The 18,943-nt window shown below is 36.7% G+C and overlaps 1 protein-coding gene across 1 annotated transcript in view; it reads left to right on the plus strand.

The window, feature by feature from the left end:
* Positions 1–18,943, plus strand: part of LOC127232241 (transmembrane protease serine 11F) — a 71,433-nt gene that overhangs the window by 36,846 nt on the left and 15,644 nt on the right. Inside the window, exons 3-5 of the mRNA XM_051198261.1 lie at positions 3,788–3,942; positions 9,520–9,638; positions 17,242–17,309. Of these exons, the coding sequence (XP_051054218.1) occupies positions 3,788–3,942; positions 9,520–9,638; positions 17,242–17,309 (342 nt within the window). The remainder of the gene's footprint in view (positions 1–3,787; positions 3,943–9,519; positions 9,639–17,241; positions 17,310–18,943) is intronic.

Below are 18,943 nucleotides of genomic sequence, written 5' to 3' on the forward strand. Positions count from 1 at the left end.
ATGTTTTTAGTTTTATTCCTTTATATATAATGAATATATTATATATTTGTATAAGGTGCTATGTATGACAATATACACAAATGTATTTAACTCATTCAGATTACTGTTGAATTGTTCACCTTAGTCTCCTGTTTATTCTTGAGTTCACTCAAATAATTGTTTTGAATTATCTTTCCAGCACTTTAAAGATTTGTTTAACATTGGAGACTATTACTAGAATATTTCTGTGTTTCTATGAAGGCATTTATTGAATCTTTACATTTTTAGCTGTGAAGTCAAATAGCCACTAATTTCAATTTCATGGAGAGCCTTTTGAAAGGAAGACATTTTCTTCCAATGAAATATGAGTATTGATTGGACAAGGTGCTTTGACTTTTGTTCTGGTGTGTACTGGAATGTAGTGTCATGTGATATTTTTCTAAAGATACAATCAGATTTAGTGTGTCTGAAAGTGCCTTGAGATACACCACAGGCTTTTGTGGCAGCAGTGGTGTGACTTCGCTGGAGGTGTGCACTGCATAATGGATCAGTTTGCAAGTTCTTGGAGTCATGTACTGGGTAGAGTAGGGCCACTGGTGGCAGAGCGGTAGGATCAGGGGTGCAAGATAGTCAGCTGGCTTGTCCTCAGATCTTCCCTGTAGAGTGGATGTGATCTTGAGGTCATTCTTCCCATTGTGCTGGACTGTTCATTCTTTGGACTCAAGGCTACTGTGAATGGTTGGAAATCAGTACCAAGGCATCTTTGGTGACACCAAGAAAATTGGGATAAGGGCCAAGTCCTAGGAGAGCTAGTTTTATTGTTTTTTTAATTTAGTCTCTGTGTGGTGGGAAAGTGTAGAACTTATCTGAAGTATTGGCTGGAGAAGTCTGTGAGGCTGAACCATCTCAGTTAGTAGCTTTGAAGTTGTTTTGAATGTAGAATTCTGAAGAAACTGCAACAGAGGCATTCTGAGGGGCTGGATCACTGTGACTTTATTGACATCTGGTCCTTCCTTCCTCCCTTCCTTCCTCCCTTCCTCCCTCCCTTCCTTCTTTCCTTCTTCCCTTCCTTCCCCCCTCCCTCCCTTCCTTCCTTTTGAAAACACACAATACTATTTTCTTTAAATTTATCTATTTATTTTATATCTCAGCCATAGCCTCTCCCCATCCATACCCTCCCAGTCTCTCTTCTCCATTTCCCCCTCAACCCCCAACCCCTCCAACTTCTGTCTCCACCCAGGAAAAGGCAGGTGTCCTATGAGTATAAATAAAATATGACAGACATATCAAGTTGCAGTAAGACTAAGCACTTCCCTATGTACTAAGGCCAGGCAAGGTGACCCAGAATGAGAAGTAGGGTCCCAAAAGCTAGTAAAAGAGTCAGATACAGCTCCTGTTCCCCCTGTTAGGAGTCCCATAAGAGGACCAAGTTACAAAACTGTCATATATATGCAAAGTGCTTAAGTCATCCCCATGCAGGTTCCTTTGTTTTCAGTTCACTCTCTGGGAGACCCTATGAGCTCAGATTAGTTGACTATGTGAGCCTTCCCATGGTGTCCTTGACCCTCTTTGTCCTTCATGTCTTTCTCCTCCTCTATACCTTTAAAATCACTGTTTGAATCTAAAGAATAGTTCTTAATACACTTTAGATTTTTCCTATAAACAATTTCTGCTAAAACTAGGTATAGACTTCACTTCTCTCATTTACATTATTATTCATTCATATAAAAGCAGTGATATTTATGTCAGGGCTTATATATCATGGCTATATAAAAGAGGTATGACATATTGTTCTTTTTCTGAATGAAGCATGTGGTCTCTGTCCAGTCTTGTTCATATAATTATTTTAAAATACCTTTCAAGGATGAGGAGATAGATGATATAGGTAGTATAGATAGGGAATGGTGAATAATGATCAAGAAGGATTAAGTGAAGTGTGGGCAGGAGGGCAGGGTAGAGGAAGGAGTATATGGAAGGAAAAGTATCATTAATACTCTTTGAAAAAGGCAAATGGAAGCCTATTACTATAGACATACAAACAATATACTATATTTATCAACATTTGAACTAATAATATGCATAGACTTCAGGTAAGACTACAGGTAAGCCTACAGAATGGAAAAAAAAACATTTGCTTACTACACTTCATTTCATATTTGCCAAATAAAATTAAAAGTTTTCATAAAAATACAATAACCATAGCCCTGAATGCTATTTGAGGAATCAGAAATTAAGTAACCTTGTGTGAGAAAAAGGTGGTTTAAATGGTGTACTGCCCCTAGAAGACTTAAGTAGTATACCGGAAAAGTGGGACAAATGTGTGGGACATCTTTGCTGCCCTGAATACTGGAATGCCGTCAAGGATAACTCACAAGCTGTGAGAGTTTGCTGATGACACCAATAAAATAAAAGAACCGTGAGCATGTTTTCTAAGTGATGCTGTTACTTAAAAACAAAAAACAAACAAACAAAAAAAAAAAACAAAAAAACCAAAAAACTAGTTTGTATTTAATTTATTTTGTGTGTTTTGTTTACATATGTGAATGCAGTACTGGCACAGGCCAGAAGAGGGAGGTAGATAACCTGGAACTGGAGTTACAGGTGATTGTGAGTCATTATGTGGATGCTGGAAATCAAATCTAGTTCCTCTGGAAGAGCAACAAGCTCTCTTAAACACCCAGCTCTCTTTCTCTGGCTCCATATGGTCACTTAAAAAATAAGCCATTAATATTTTTAAAGTCTTTTATTTTTAATCAGTTACAATGGATGGAACTATGCAAGGTTGTGCTTTAAAAAATCTCCTTTCTTTAAAAGACATAAAATATTACTTATAAAGCTTAAATTTAAAAAAATTAGCCTTTATATTACATTAACCAAGCATTTAAATTTCCAGGATGCCCCCCCCCACAAAAATCAGTGCAAAGAAATCATCTCATTGATAGAAGTTAAGTAAAATATGTACTGTGCTTGTGGCCTGGTGAGGGTATCCACACTGAGGTGTTCTCCTTGAGATTTAAATAATCCAGTGCCACTTTAGCAGCACAAACTATTGACAAAGACATGAACATAAGACATGTACATGATTCAGTGGTGTCTTTTATTGCCTTTGACTCCTGCAGTCTTTCCCCCTCTCCTCTGCGGGGCTCCCTGACTTCTGATGGATCTGATGGAGACTTCCAATTTAGACACTCTTGCCATTGAATCTATTTTATTTATTTATTTAGGAAATACAAAAGATTTATTTTATTTTTTCTTATTTTACATATCAATCCCAGTCCCCCCTCCCTCCCATACCAACCACAGTTCCCCCTCCCTCTCCTTCTGCCCCACCTTCCCTCCTCCTCCAACCCACTTCCATCCACTCCTGAGAAACAGAAAGGCCTCCCATAGGGAGCCAATAAAGCCTGAGACATTCAGTTGAGGCAGGACCAAGCCCCCCCCCCTCCCCATATCAAAACTGAGCAAGGCATCCCACCATATGGAATTGGCTTCAAAAAGTCAGTTTATGCCATAGGTATAGATCCTGGTCCTAATACCAGGAGTCCCACAAACAGACCAGGCTACAAAACTGTAGCCCACATACAGATGGCCTGGTTAGATCTCATGCAGGCTCCCCAGCTGTCAGTCTAGAGTCCATGTACTCATACAAGTTGGAGTCAACTATCTTTGCGGGTCAAGAATATGACTGGGAAGCACACTGAATCCATTTTCAATAAAAGCAAAGCAAAACGAAATAAGGGAATCCACATGAGAAGGAACCATGATGAAGTCTATTGAATTGCTGTTATTTTTCATTCTGTTTTCTCAGACCAGTTGAGTTTTCAGAAACGGAATACGCACGAATTCAATATCAAAGAAGACAACAACAATTCTGGGACCCTATTAGACTATCTCTTTTCACATTGGCGATTGTAGCAATCATAGGAATAACAATTGGCATAGTCACTCACTTTGTTGTTGAAGGTAAGTCCCTAGGACATGTTCCTATTGTACAAGTGCACTCTGTTGCATAAAACTTGACATTCCTATGATATGAGATGGTAAATAATATTTTATTGATGTAAAAGTATAGTTTGCTAAGAACAACAGAAAGCCTGCATTACACGTTTCTAAATATTAAAATTTTAAATAGATACCACACTGATAGGCACAGGTAAACAAAACACAAAGAATTTTTAAAAAAGGAAAAATGTCTTCAGAACAAGGACAAGTTCAAGCTATGAGCCTGACTGCTCTTCTCAGAATCAATATATTGATGAATCACCTCCAGAAAGCTTGTTTTAGTTGTGACTCTGTAGTGTTGGCTACTAGTCCCAGCTATTCAGGAGGCTAATGAAGGAGGATTATGAGTTCAAGGACTACCTGGGTTATAGAGTGAGACCAAGATTGGCCTCATCAAATGAACAGCTTGTCTCAAAATGTGAAGATGATATTCAGTAAAAGAACAATTTCCTAGGAGATGCTAGGTCGTGGATTCAAATCCCCCATACCATAAAGAAATGAAGAAACGGGAAGAAAGGAAAGCAGTCATGCTGGCAAGCAGACAGACTGGCAGGGAGGGAGGGGTGAAGGGAGGGAGGGAGGTATGAAGGAAGAGGGGTTAGAAGAAAGGATACGGGAAGGAAAAGAAAGGGGGAAAGGAAAGAGAAGGTAAAAGCTTATTATATAAAAACGTTACCCCCAAAACATCTTTAGAAAGCCAAAGCCAATATTATATCTGAAGGAAAGTAAAATAATTTCATGACTGGGGAGAAGGAAAAACTCAGGACTAATTTCTAACTGTATGAAAAAATGGTACCACAGATGAGCCTAATGGCACATAGCTAAGATCCGTGTACCTTTGTCTTTGCATATTTGTAAACATACGTGACTGAAACTTTGTTTAAAATTCCAGGGACTCCCACAGGTCATAAGAATGGCATGACACCTGAACAATCTATAAAGAAAAAGTGAAAAATATCTAAAATTCCCAGCTTGCTTTTCTACAGACTTTAATTGGCTCATTAATGTTTATTTCTTAGACAAACCTAAATTATATTATGTTCTGCAATTTTATCGTTCTTGTTGACATTTTGGGTTAGAACTTAGTAAAGTAGGTTTTGTTTAAAATCCTCTCCTGCTGATAGTTGGCAAACCTAGGGAGCTGGGGCAGAAGGCTCACCAGGTCAACTCAGAACATATTTAAATTCTCACTCAGTCTGTGCTGGAGAATAAGACTATATCTTAGAAATAGCAAATAAATACAAAAGAGCCTACACAACCCCAATGTTTCAGGTGTTCAGGAAAGAAACAGTAAAAGAATAATAAAAGTAGCTGGCATTGGTGGTGCATGACTTTAATCCCAGCACTCAGGAGGTGGAGGCAGTCAGATCTCTGTGAGTTCCAGGCCAGCCTGATCTACACAGCTAGTTCCAGGACAGGTTCCAAAGCCACAGTGAAACCCTGCCTCTAAACAAACAAACAAACAAAAAGAATAATACAAATAGTGTCATAAAGCATTTTAAAGAAACTGTTGCAATGGTTGTGATAGGCACTCATCCAATGAGGTTCTCATCCTAATCTTCAGACTGTGTGAATGTTATACAGAAGAAGAGAAATCATTTACAATGTTGAGATGGGGATATTATATAGATTTTCTGTATGGTCCCTAAATAGAATGGCAAAGATCTTTTTAAGACAAAGGGGGAAAAAGTCAAAGGAAGAAGGTACTGAAAGAGAAGGGGAAATTGGGTCATACAACGTGGAGCTAAAGGATGAGGTCACTCTAGGAAATGACAAGACAGATTTTCTCAGAAAAATCAAACTTCACCTCATGGAGATTTTAAACCTATTAACGGATGTGAGACTTCTCACTTACAGAACTATATGAAAACAAATTTGTATTGCTTGTATATAACATAATTTACTTACCTTTTTATGTATGTGGGGGATTACTGAAAGTTATAGGTGCTAAAAGAATATCAACCACCATATATCTTACGTATTTATCTTGGTATATATGTGAACATGTATAAGGGTTTGCCTAGGAAACACGAAGATGTAAAATTATCTGTATTAACCCTGAGCTGTGCTATGCAGAATCTCTTTTTATTTAAATTAACTTTTATCTTTTATTGCTGTATGTCAATTATCACTGTCACATGTCATCCAACATTTATTATTCCTTTCCATTTATAATTGCTAATTTGGTGCAGGTAAGCATTAGCATTGCAAGTTCAATTTTAAATTGTATTTGCCTCATCAGCAATAATGTTGAGGACTATTGAGGACCTATTAATGATTCAATTTTTTATTGTCTATTTAAAAATTTGATATAATTTTTTATTAAATCATTTGTCTTTCTTAATTTTCATTATTTTTCTCTTTGTTTTAATTAATTTTGAATATTTTGTAGATGAGTGTCCATTGCCAGTTGCATATTAGAAACAATTTCTGCCAGTGAAAAACATAATGGAATATTTAATAATTGCTATATAATTTTATTAACTATATTAGTATCTTTAAGGATTAATGAATAAAACCATAGTTACTACCATATCATATGATCTGTAGAATGAACTGAAAATTCATTCATGGGTTTGGAAATTGTCCACTCCTTTTTAGGAAGAATGGCTGACTTTTTAATTGTTGCTTTTACTTATTGGAATTACATATTAGCTGTTTTTCAAATTTTTAGATAGTTAAAATTTTATAATTTTGTATAAATATTTCTCTTGTTATAGGGTAAAAGTAATGCTGGTATATAATGTTACATGAAAATTTGAAGAATGCAGTTTGTAAAACTGCATGTTCACAAAATTCATAAATATAATTTTTGATACAATTCTAAAACTTGGTTTCTCAAAGCTATAAAGTATTCATCTGCTTTGAGATAGCCCACTTATTTTCTCACTATGAAGGACCAACTCTCCTTCCAGGGAGTAGGAATTGTATCTTCTGTTGAGATATAGAGACAGATGTGTCATGGTTTTAATCTCAGACCCACCATCTAGAATGATCTGGAAGGTTAGTTTCTACTAACCAAGCTTTAAGAAGTCCTTTTTAATGTTCAACTTCCTTATTGCAGAAATTACCAGAAGAGATACAACTTAGAACCACTGTAGTATCATGTAGTGACTACTATAATTATTGTACAATATACAATGTATTTTAGAGTTTTTATAAGGATTTAAGGGTATTACAATCATCTTTACATCTCCACAACATCCCAAGGGATGATTTGCTCAACTGGCAATCCTAGACACAGAATTACAAGCAACTTAAGATGCTGAGTATGGAGGAAATAGTCTTCCCATAGAAAAGCCCACCAACTGGTTATCCAGTAACAAATGTCAGCCCGAAAACATATGCATACAAGTAACTTTATATAGATCAAGTAGGTGGTATTTACATATTTGTGCATGTACGTGCGTGCGCGAGTGCGCGCGCGCGCGTGTGTGTGTGTCCATGAATTTAAAAGACAGCAAGGGAGTATACATGTGAGGTTTGAAGGAAAAGTGGAGGAGGAAATGATATAATTACATTATAATTAAAATATAAAGTATTTGGTTTGCACTTGGTTTAATTACAGTACACAGTTTCAAAAATGTCAGGGTTTTATCGTTAGAGAAAGCTGGTTTTGGATCATCATTTTGCTGATTCCAGACTCTATCTGAATAATATGGAATATTCCCATTAGAGAAATTATAAAATAAATTAATAATCATAACTAAGGATTTTACAATATTTTTATTGATTTTAAATTACCTTTTTATATTTTAAGACTAAAATGTATTGAAATATAGATAGATATAGACAACACTGAAAAAAATTCCTGTCATCAAAATAAATAATAGAAACTCATTAAAAAACTGTTATGAAGTCTTGTGAAGATATGCATAGAGATATAATTTGGGTCCATTAAGACACTGCATGTATAAAGTGATTGATTAGAATTTGGTGTCTGCTTCAAATCAATCTGCTTGGTAAGTATTGATTCATTCAGCCACTCACTCATGAAAAGGAATTAAGTTATGATCTTAAAAGTGAAACCATGATTACAATCAAATGGAGGATAGATTATTTAGGTTAAAAAGTCATTATGGTTCATCTCTTTCAACTTTTAACTAAGCTGTATTCTTAAAAAACAAAATACTAACTGGGCATGGTGGTGCACACCTTTAATCCCAGAACTCAGGAAGCAGAGACAGTTGAACCTCTGTAAGTTTGAGGCCAGCCTGATCTACAGAGTGAGTTCCAGGACAGTCAGTGTTATATATAGAGATCATGTTTCAAAAGAAAACCCTAGGATTAATTCATAAATAACAAAAAGAAGGTACAGAATTGTAATAATCCATCTTAGCCAGATTAAATGACAGTTTAAACAGAAAAAAAAAAAACCCAAATGATACTGTAAAATACTTGTAGCTATTAATGTTAGAATATATTTAATCTCTTGTAAATTTAATTCTTATTCATTCTAGGTGTCTTTGATATTATTTTTAATCTAGAAAGTGTTTTGAAACAGAAACTGTAATTAAATTAAAATGAGAATTTTAATATAAAATGTTGTGTGCTTAATAAGTGCACATATTGAAACAGGCATTCCTTAATTCGATACTCTATAAAAAAAAAGTTTAGGGCTCTTAAGGTACTGTGTTCCTTTTGGTAATAGCTTCAGAATGTTTCTTCCTCTTTGAATGAAAAGTAGTCCAAAGCTCCCCTCCAGAGGCTGATGTCCTGTTAGTAGGAGCTCTTCAAAGTGCAGTATAGCTGTGCAGTTGTGGCTGCTCAGTGTGGACATTCCAACCATCATCTTGAAAAGAGGCAGTGTCAAAAATAAGAAGACAGTAGGGAACTCACTATGAAAAAGATTTTCAGAGAAAGCAACAGTAGAAGCAAAATCTCGAGGGATACGAACTATAGGAAAATAGATTTTGCTGTTGCTTAAACATAAATTCTTATCATGTAGAAAAGAAGACAGGTTCCACACAGGTAAGGATGTGGTGTGTCAAAGTAAAAGAGTTAGGACTCCTTCCCATGGTAATGGAAAAATGGAAAGGCTTCAGGTGGGCAAGCGGTATTACCAAATTGGCAGTCTTGAAGACAGATTTTGACACTGGCTACTGTGTGAAGAATGGGAGAAGAGATGGGGATGCTCATAAGAAGGCTGTAGATATTGTTCTCAATGACAGGAACATAAGCTAGATTGGGTAGTGACATTTATGAAGAAGAGTTTTTAAACTTAGGCAAATGCATCATCAAAACCCTGTACATGATAAACTTATGTTAGCAGTTCTCTGAGGGACTAAAACATGACTTTTATGGTTTCATTTGATATTGACTTTTCATTTTATGTTAAATTTCTAACTGTACGGAAGTTTTGAAGTGCATATGCATCTATAAGAGGGGTATCTTCGCTAACTACAGTGATGAAATTATACAGTGGAGTTTTTGAGTTTTATAGTTATGGTTGTTCTAGACAGAAATAGACTTAGCAGGGGTGGGAACAAAGAACCTAGTACGTGTAAACTAGGATCTTCCATTCTCCTTGCCTTTCAGATGATAAGTCATTCTACTACCTTGCCTCTTTTCAAGTCACAAACATCAAATACAAAGAAAATTATGGAACAAGGTCATCAAGAGAGTTTATAGAAAGAAGTCATCAGATTGAGAGAATGGTAAGTAAGATCAATAAGAAATGCTGATCTTCACAAAATTTAACAATTTGACTATTCAAATTTGCCATGCTGGCAGTCTGTATCTCATTGAGGATTTAATTCTCATTCTCCTGTTTATTAATTTTTACAGTAGCTATCTGCTGTGTTCATTTCTTTTCCATCAATGTTTGTTAATGATGTTGACCATTTATATATAAACCTATATGGAAAATATGTATGTATTGAAAATAACCTTTCCCCCTTTTGTTCTGTGTGGTTTTATTATCATTATAATATGTTATGTTTAATTAATAGCCAAGAGCTGGGATGGATACATATGACTACATAGAATAATTTATGAACAGTTAAATCAATGCCTTATTCACGGTCCTCAATAGAAATAGTAAAGATAGTCAATGCTGTCTACAGACTACCTGCAATTTCAGAGCCACACAGTGACTGGCTTTTTCATTGACTTCTCTGTTTGACCACATGTATAACTCTGCTCTGTTTGGAGCAGAGTTAAGAAAGGTTAAAATAAAGCACCTATTGGAAAGCTGGCAATAGGAGAGGCATTCCTTCTTAGAGAAAAACACTGTAGTTGCTTGTCCAGTGGCAGATGGTTAACCCTGAAAACATACATACAGGTAGCATTATGTGGGTTGAACATGCTGTATTTAAGGATATATAAAGGACATGAATTTGAAGGAGAGTAGGGAGGGTTATATAAGAGGAGGTAAAGGGAGGAAAGGAAAGGGGAAAATGCTGTAATTAGATTGTGTTCTCAAAAAGAAAAAGAAAGCAAGGTTATAATTATTTTCATCCTCAGTATTTCTGGTTTAACCACTTAAAAATGTTAGCTTTATACTCATCTAATGCCATGTACCATAACATTCACTGAAACCCTTTTTTGTGATTTAAAAAAAAAAAACATATTCTAAAATGACAATAAAGCTTGAGGGGCTGTCTTAAGGTTCCTCTCATTTTCTTTCTATGTCAAATATAAAACTTGAAATACAAAAATTGCACAAGACACAGTTATTACTATGGAAACCACTTTCCCATGGAAGTTTATTGACTATTTCCCTCACTTTAAGTTAAGCCTCATCTAAAAATTGGGAACATGTGATACAGAACTTCCAAGAAGAGGGCACAGTGGAATGAAGGCGTCGCACAGCATTCTCTGGTTCTAGAGTAAATTCTGTGACTGGAAGTTCCTGATTAATGAAGATTTCTGATTAAATGATTGTTTTAGGCTAATAATTCCAGGAAAGTTTATTTAGAAGTTGAGATAGCAGGCATGCACACAGGAAGAATCTAAGCAAAGATGTGGTTTCAAACATCCAGGCTCAACTTGATTTGTCTGGAAGATTTGGGTCTTAGCTTACATCACAGAGGTGATTCTATGCAGACGTAGTAGGGCTGGGCTATTTGTCATAACCAAAAGGTGATGCCTGAAAAGGTAGATAATATCTTCCCAGACATTACTGGGCATGTTTCCCCAGTCAGACAAGGACAAGGCTGTGGGAAAGTACAGATGTGAAGCGTTATCAGCCAGCACTTACAGGAATTGGTACATCTACCCACTATATACATTTCAGTTAATACAATTTTGTATTTATTGTTTACTATTTATATGCTGAAATTCTCTTGTCACAATCTACCATATTGTAAAAAAAAATCTAATGCTTTAAAGAATTTCTTGTCCTTTTGGTTGTGAGCTTTAGCTTTTAATGGTTGAGCCATCTGATGGATAGTCTGGTTTGGCTTCTCCTTTTGTTTATTTCTAATTTTCTCCCCTATTTACATATAGTTCATTAAAATACAGATACGTAAAATGAAGGCTAGTGGGAAAAATTAGAGACTCACTTGGTTTTAGATATGACTGATTTCAGGGGATCAAACAATGTTCTTAGGCCAATGTCCTTCCTTATTTTTTTATCCTTGGAAGATATAGCTAACACCTGCTTAATGCATTTTTCTAAGTTGCTAACTAAAGCAGCAGGACATTTTCCTGTGATTATCCCTAGATGGATGTTTGAAGAATCAGTCTTACTCGGTTGGTCAAATTTAGAATTGAAAACTGGCCAAAATACTGAAACTCTTTCAATCTTGTGAGCCATGGAGATAAGTTTAGGTCCTTTTGAACTATGTAGATAAAACTCCACCCTTATTCTACAGTCTACCTGACATATCTACTTTGATCTCTTGGAGGCATCTCAAATTAATCTAGTTTAAAGGTCCTTCTTGAAGACTGCTCCCTCTAGTGTCCTCTCTGAATTTTCACTGAACAGTTCTGTCTACCTCATTGCTAGAGTACCTACATTTGCATTATCCACATGCCTATTCTAGTACAAGTCAGTTTTCTACCTCTAGTCCAATCTCCTTTCTAGACTAGCTAGAATAATAGTTGTAATGATGATGATGATGATAATAACAGCATTTAATAGAAAGATGCCATGGATAGAACTTGGGTGAAGGGGTGGAGGATTTTTTTTTTTATTTTTATTGGGGGGGGAAGTGAATGGGAAAAGTGGGGTGGGGAGAGGAGAAACTGGCCTCTGAGGACAGGAAAGGCAGAAGAGAAGAGAGAGGCAGAGGAGGAGAGAGAGAGAAAAGAGAGAGATGAGAAGTGGGCAGGGCCTTTTTAAAAGAGAACGTAGTGAATGTGCAACAGGGCCTGCTGTTAGTGGCTGCAGCTGAGGGTGTATTCTGTCAGAACCCAAGGACAGGCCAGCACAGATGCTTGAATACCAATAATAATCACATATTCTAATCAGTTATCACTACTTCCATTCAGGATCCCTCTCATATCTACAGAGAAATCAGAATGACCTTTTGAAAATGAAGTATTGTGTTCTTAAAGGCTTCCAAATAGGCTTAGAACAAAATCTAGTCTCTTCACTCAAGTTCCCAAATGCTGCCCTGTTTTGGCTCTACGGACTCCCATGCCTGCCCTCTGCCTCACTCACTTTACTCTTCCCATGTTGGTCTCCTCTTGGATTCTTTGCATAGTCTGTTGCTTCCACACAGCAGAGTACCTCAACCTTGTTGATTCTTCATCATCTAAAAAACCACTTAAACATCACCTACTTGGGGATCCCTTCTCTTTTACAATTTCTCAGTTGTTATCCTATATTACTTTACTAATGACACTTGATAATAAATATCTGTTTTATTCCTGTCTAACTGTATTTTGAGTTAAAGTCCAGCACCATTTTTATCCAGTGCTGTTAATCCAGTGTCTACTACAATGCTTGAACACAGGGGACTTATGATTATACTGAATGAATACATTAGTAACATAAAGGGAAGAAGGCAGTTATAGTAAGAGTCAAAAAGCACTGTAAGACTTGTTTTGTCTATTTTTTTTTTTTTTTTGGTTTTTCTTTTTTCTGGTTTTGCTTTAACAATGTTGATTAAGACTACCCATAACTATAGATAGTTAATAATTAATGACTATGAAATTATGCAATCACACATACCTCTGCAAACCTGTAAACGATGCCAAGGTCATCATAGTCCCTTCCTTCAAAGAACATACAACCGTGATTATTAATAATCCATTAATAATCAATGGAAGCATATTCATGGAAAAGAACAGAATGAATATTAAAATTAAGCAATGACAGGATGAAACAATCTGAGACCTGTACAGTCAGTGTACAATGGCTAACTGTGTGGTTTGAAAGAGCCTTTTGGAAATCTGAGGAAGGAAACTTGTGGAGTCAGCAGGAAGTTTTGCCAAAGTGCACTGTTCTATCAGTGTACTCTTTCTCTGCTGGGCCATAACCACCCTTATAGTAGAAAGATACCTATACACCTGGCCTTATTTTCATAGATAAACATTAAAAATGAATTCTCCAGCAGCATTTCCTGGTATCCAGGGGGAGTTTTTCCTTTTTATTTTTTTTTTATTTAAATTAGAAACAAGATTGTTTTACATGTTAATCACAGTTCCCTCACTCCCCTTTTCCCCTGCTTCTCACCAACCCCCAATCCCATCCCCTTTTTGCTCCCCAGGGAGGGGGAGGCCTTCCATGGGGGATCTTCAAAGTCTGTCATATATATCATTTGGAGCAGGACCTAGGACCTCCCTGTGTGTCTAGGCTGAAAGAATATCCCTCTATGTGGAATGGGCTCCTGAAGTCCAATGTATACTAGGGATAAATACTGATCTACTACCAGAGGCCCCATAGACTGCCTAGTCCTCCTAACTAACACCCACATTCAGGTGGTCTGGGTTGGTCCTATGCTGGTTTCCCAGCTATCAGTCTGAGGTCCATGAGCTCCCCCTTGTTCAGGTCAGCTGTTTCTGTGGGTTTCTCTAGCCTGGTCTTGACCCCTTTGCTCATCACTCCTCCTTCTCTGCACTGAATTCCAGGAGTTCATGTCAATATTTAGCTGTGGGTGACTGCTTCTACTTCCATCAGCTACTAGATGAAGGCTCTAGGATGGCATTTAAGGAAGTCATCAATTTCATTATCAGGGAAGGGCATTTATGGCAGCCTCTCTACTATTGCATAGTTGGGATCATCCTTGTAGTTCTCTGGACATTTCTCTAGTGCAAGATTTCTCTTAAAACCTATAATGACTCCCTCTGTTATGGTATCTCTTTTCTTGCTCTCCTCTATTGTTTTCCTGATTCAATCTTCCTGCTCCTTCATGTTCATCTCTCCCTTCCTCTTCCCCCTAACTCTGTCTCCCCTCTCTTTCTCCTTCTCCAGGGGACCATGTATGCCTGTCTTAGGGTCCTCCTTGCTTCCTAGCTTTTTTGGCAGTGTGGATTGTAGGCTGGTAATCCTTTGCTGTATGTCTAAAAACCATACATGAGTACATAACCATGTTTGTCTTTTTGTGACTGGGTTGCCTCACTCAGGATGGTTTTTTCAAGTTCCATCCATTTGCCTGAGAATTTCATGATTCCCTTATATTTTTCTGATGAGTAGTACTCCATTGTGTAAATGTACCACATTTTCTTTATCCATTCTTCAGTTGAGGAGCATCTAGGTTGCTTCCAGGTTTTGGCTATTAATAAATAATGCTGCTATGAACATAGTTGAACAGATGTTCCAGGAGGAGTTGATTGTTCTCGAGAACTTAGTCTTTATGTAGTTGCTTGACAGGGGAGAAAGATATAACCAAGTAGCCACGAGTATATTTTGTTTAATGCTGGAATTAAAGCCAAGGAAGATGGTATCTAGTCCAAACAATTAATTCTATCCTTAAGTTTTTTTTGGTCAAACCCTAAAAATAACTTTGCTAATGATTATTTAACTTGAAATAAATGGCTAATCTTGTTTCTTTTTTTTTTTATTTTTCACTCATAATTTTTTTTTTTAGTGTCATTGAGTTTCTACCAGCTGACTGTTTGAATTGTATCTTGGCTGATTCCACACAAAGTTTTAAAAAATATTTCAAGAAATATTTGGTGTTTTTTTTTTGTGAGCCTAGCCTTTAATGCCTGAAACATCTCTCTAGTACCTTTTCAATTTTTAAACAGTTTTTTGTTGATATATATTCATGTACAGAGTTCTTGGTTTTAGAAATACATTTTCAGGGCTGGAGAGATGGCTAGGCTCACAACCAAAAATATCAGAGAAATACATTTTCATTCATATTTACCATGTACTTCGACCATATTCACTTCTAATACCTTCTTCCTTATCCTCTCACCTTTACAACCCTCTTTCCAGATACTTACACTACTGTTTTACATTATATATATGCATATACATTTTTATATTCAAGGTATTTTATACATAAAATCTAGGATTTACATATGAGAAAGAATATATTTGTCTTTCTGAGTCTAGCTTATTTTTCTTGCTCTACTCTTTCTAATTCCATCTATTATTCTTCCATATGACTTGAAATACATTATTCACTTACATCACAATATATTTTCTTTGTCCGTTCGTTTACTGATAGACACCTCATGGCGACCCTTCATGGAATCGGTCTGCATGTTCATACACACAGGCAGAGGTGGCTTTCAAGTCAGGGCAGAGCCAGACTGGAACCAACAAAGGAGGAAGTCAATAGCGCTTACTCTGAGAGAGCAAGAGTTAAATACATTCAACTTTCTGTTTTATAGATGTCAGTTTTGCTTGCACTGTGGGGGAACACCGCAGTGACAAGAAGAACCATATAACACGGGCTTCTGAGGTGATGACAGTTGTCCGCCACTAGACTGAAACAAGGAAAATGGGTTTAATATTTAGAGGGTAGACTCTTCTGAGTGTTGCACTAGTTCTTCAGAGTCATGGAAAGGAAGAAAGTATATGGAACAGGAACACAGACCCCTTCCTCCCAGAGGGTATAGTAACTGGGGATGGGGTGTGAGGGGGTGGGTGGGAGATGTAGTTTATAAAGACACTTTGGTTCATTTAACACAGACTTGTGCCTTCTGACTTTTGATGGTCAGCCCAGTGCTCTTTGATGGTAAGTTTCAGCAAGACTCCTTTTAAGGAATCAGGATTCTAGGAAACGAGTTCTTTGAACACTACAAATCTTTCGGCAGGTTTAGTCTGGAAAGACTGAGGAATGTCATGTTCATGATAGGAAGTGTGGTGAAATGGATTAACACTACTAGTATTAGATGTTTAGTTCTGACTCTCAGAGAGATGATTCACAGTGAGCTGTCAGAGTTGTTATAGTCATTCAAATGGCCAAGTGACACAGTAATCATTGACAAATTCAGCAGACCTGGAGAGTGTAGCAAAGGGGCTGCTGGGCTTTTTTAGAACTGAAGATGATGTCTTAAAATAACACGTTTAACAATTAAGACTAAAATTATTTTGTAATTTGCTAGACATTAAACATGATATAAATTTATTTCCTTTAAAAATTCTACTTGTTTGAGACTTTGAAGTTCCCCCATGGAAGGCCTTAGCTTTCCTGGGGAGTAGAAAGTAGATGGGATGGGGGTTGGGAGGGGGACAGGGGGGGAGGGGAGCATGGGGGAACTGGGATTGACATGTAAAACAAGCTTGTTTCAAATTTAAATTAAAATAAAATAAAAAAATTCTGTGTATGTGTATGTGTGTGTATGGGGGGGAGGTCTATACAAGTGCACGTGCATACCTTCCTGTGAACATACAAGGTCAGACGACGACATCACATAAAGTATATTCTGATATCAGTTTTCATCTATTCCTTCCAGCCACAGTTTTCCCTGAACCCAGGGGTGCCTGCTTTCAGGGCTAGGCTTAAAGCAGCAAGTCTCTGTAGCCCCCACAAATTGGAATTACAAGGAAGCCTGGGTTATCTCTCAGGTACTAGAATGTGTATCTGTATCCTTATGATTTCAGTGAAAACATTCTTAGACACTGATCCATCTTTTTAGCTCCCAATTTTATTTCCCAAATCAACTCTGTAAGACAGATATCATAGTCATCCCAGTTTATGCAGAATCAGTAAATTTGACCATTTTGAAAAGGCTTTTCAGTTCCGCAAGGATCTGAATACAGATTTAGTCTTCCCACTGTGGAAACCCAATATGCATCATGAAAATCAACTAAAATCTGGTCATCACCAAAAAAAAAAAAAAAAAAAAAAAAATTCTTGATAAATAAATAATATGTTTCTCAGGACTAACACTTCTTATTTATTTATTTCTCAGATGTCTAGGATTTTTCGACGTTCTTCTGGAGTGGGTCGATTTATCAAGTCCCATGTTATCAAGATAAGGTATGTAGACCTGCTCTGTGATTTCAAGCCAATATCATAAAGACGGCACGTTTAATTCACATGGCTGTTCAGCCACCCTGAGAATAATTTCATTTTATCAAAGAGATTTCATAAAATTTAAGCAACACGGGTTATGCTCTCTGACCATTTCAATGACTTCTTTGTCACAATAGGAAGATAGGTGTTTTACAAGAGACTCACAGCTATTAGGTGAGAAAATAAATATAGAGAAAGGAAAGGACACGAGAGAGACTGTTGTACTAATACCGACCGTCCCCCATTAAGAAGGAACAAAATAGAACAGAATGTAGGACCTTTTCATTTTCCTCTCTTGAAGTCTATAACTGTCACTGTCACTTCCTATGCAATGTTTTTCTTTAATGTTTAACATTTTTGTTGTTTTTTTCTTTTTTAATTTAAATTTGATACAAGGTTGTTTTACATGTCAATCCCAGTTCTCACACCTTCCCATCCTCCCCTATCACCTCCACCAAACCCCAGCCCATCCCCTTTCTGCTCCCCAGGGAGGGTGAGACCTTCCATGGCAGACCTTCAAAGTCTGTCATATCATTTGGAGCAGGGCCTAGGCCCTCCCCCATGTTTCTAGGCAGAGGGAGTATCCCTCTATGTGGGATGGGCTCCTAAAGTCCATTCATATACTAGGGATAAATACTGATCCACTACCAGAGGCCCCATAGACTGCCCAGTCCTAACTGACACCCACATTCAGGGGGTCTGGGTCAGTCCTATGTTTGATTTATTTTTTTAGTGCCTTTTTGTTTTAATACTTTGGTGAAATGTAGTATACATAAGTTAAACATGGAATTATTATCAGGGACTAAGACCTGTCTTTTTTCACATTTCTTTATTCTGTTCATGTCTGGCCATGTGCATCACTCAGCACACACATGGAAGTTAGAGGACAACCTATAGCACTCAGTTCTCTGCTTCTGCCATGTGGGTTCCAGGAATCAAATTCAGCTCATTAGGCTTGGCAGCCAGCACCTGTACCTGCTGAGCATCTCACCAGCTCCTATGTATGTTTTCATATGATGTTTAAAAGGCCTAGATTTCACACTGAGATAGATGGATAGATAATAGATGATAATTAGATAGATGAGAGAGAGAGATAAAGAGATATGATAGATTATAGACAATTGGATAGATTGTAAAGTGATATAGAAAAGATAAGTAGATAGGTAATAGATGATAGCTGGCTAGCTAGATGATTGACTGATAGAGAGATAGATGATAGATAGATACATAGATAGATACATAGATAGATAGATAGATAGATAGATAGATAGATAGATAGATAGACGACAGGTGGATGACAGGACACACACATATAGTTGTTTAACTTTTTAGCGATAATTAGTCTTTTTCTGTCTTTTCCTTTTTGTCTCCTTCTTTTCTTTGTCTTTATAAGTCAATTCACTTTTACTTTCCAAAGTTGAATAGAGGCTTTCTTTCCCTAAATCATGATATAAATTTCTACATTCAAATCATTGATCAAATTATTTATTTTTATAAACTACTCCCTATTAAAATGTGTTTATCACATGAATACCAAATAGTAAAATATTAGTGTTTTAATACAATATTTATTGCCAACTCAAAGAATCAAAAGTGGA

This window comes from Phodopus roborovskii, unplaced genomic scaffold (assembly GCF_943737965.1).
Source record: "Phodopus roborovskii unplaced genomic scaffold, PHOROB, whole genome shotgun sequence".
Taxonomy (NCBI): Eukaryota; Metazoa; Chordata; class Mammalia; order Rodentia; family Cricetidae; genus Phodopus; species Phodopus roborovskii.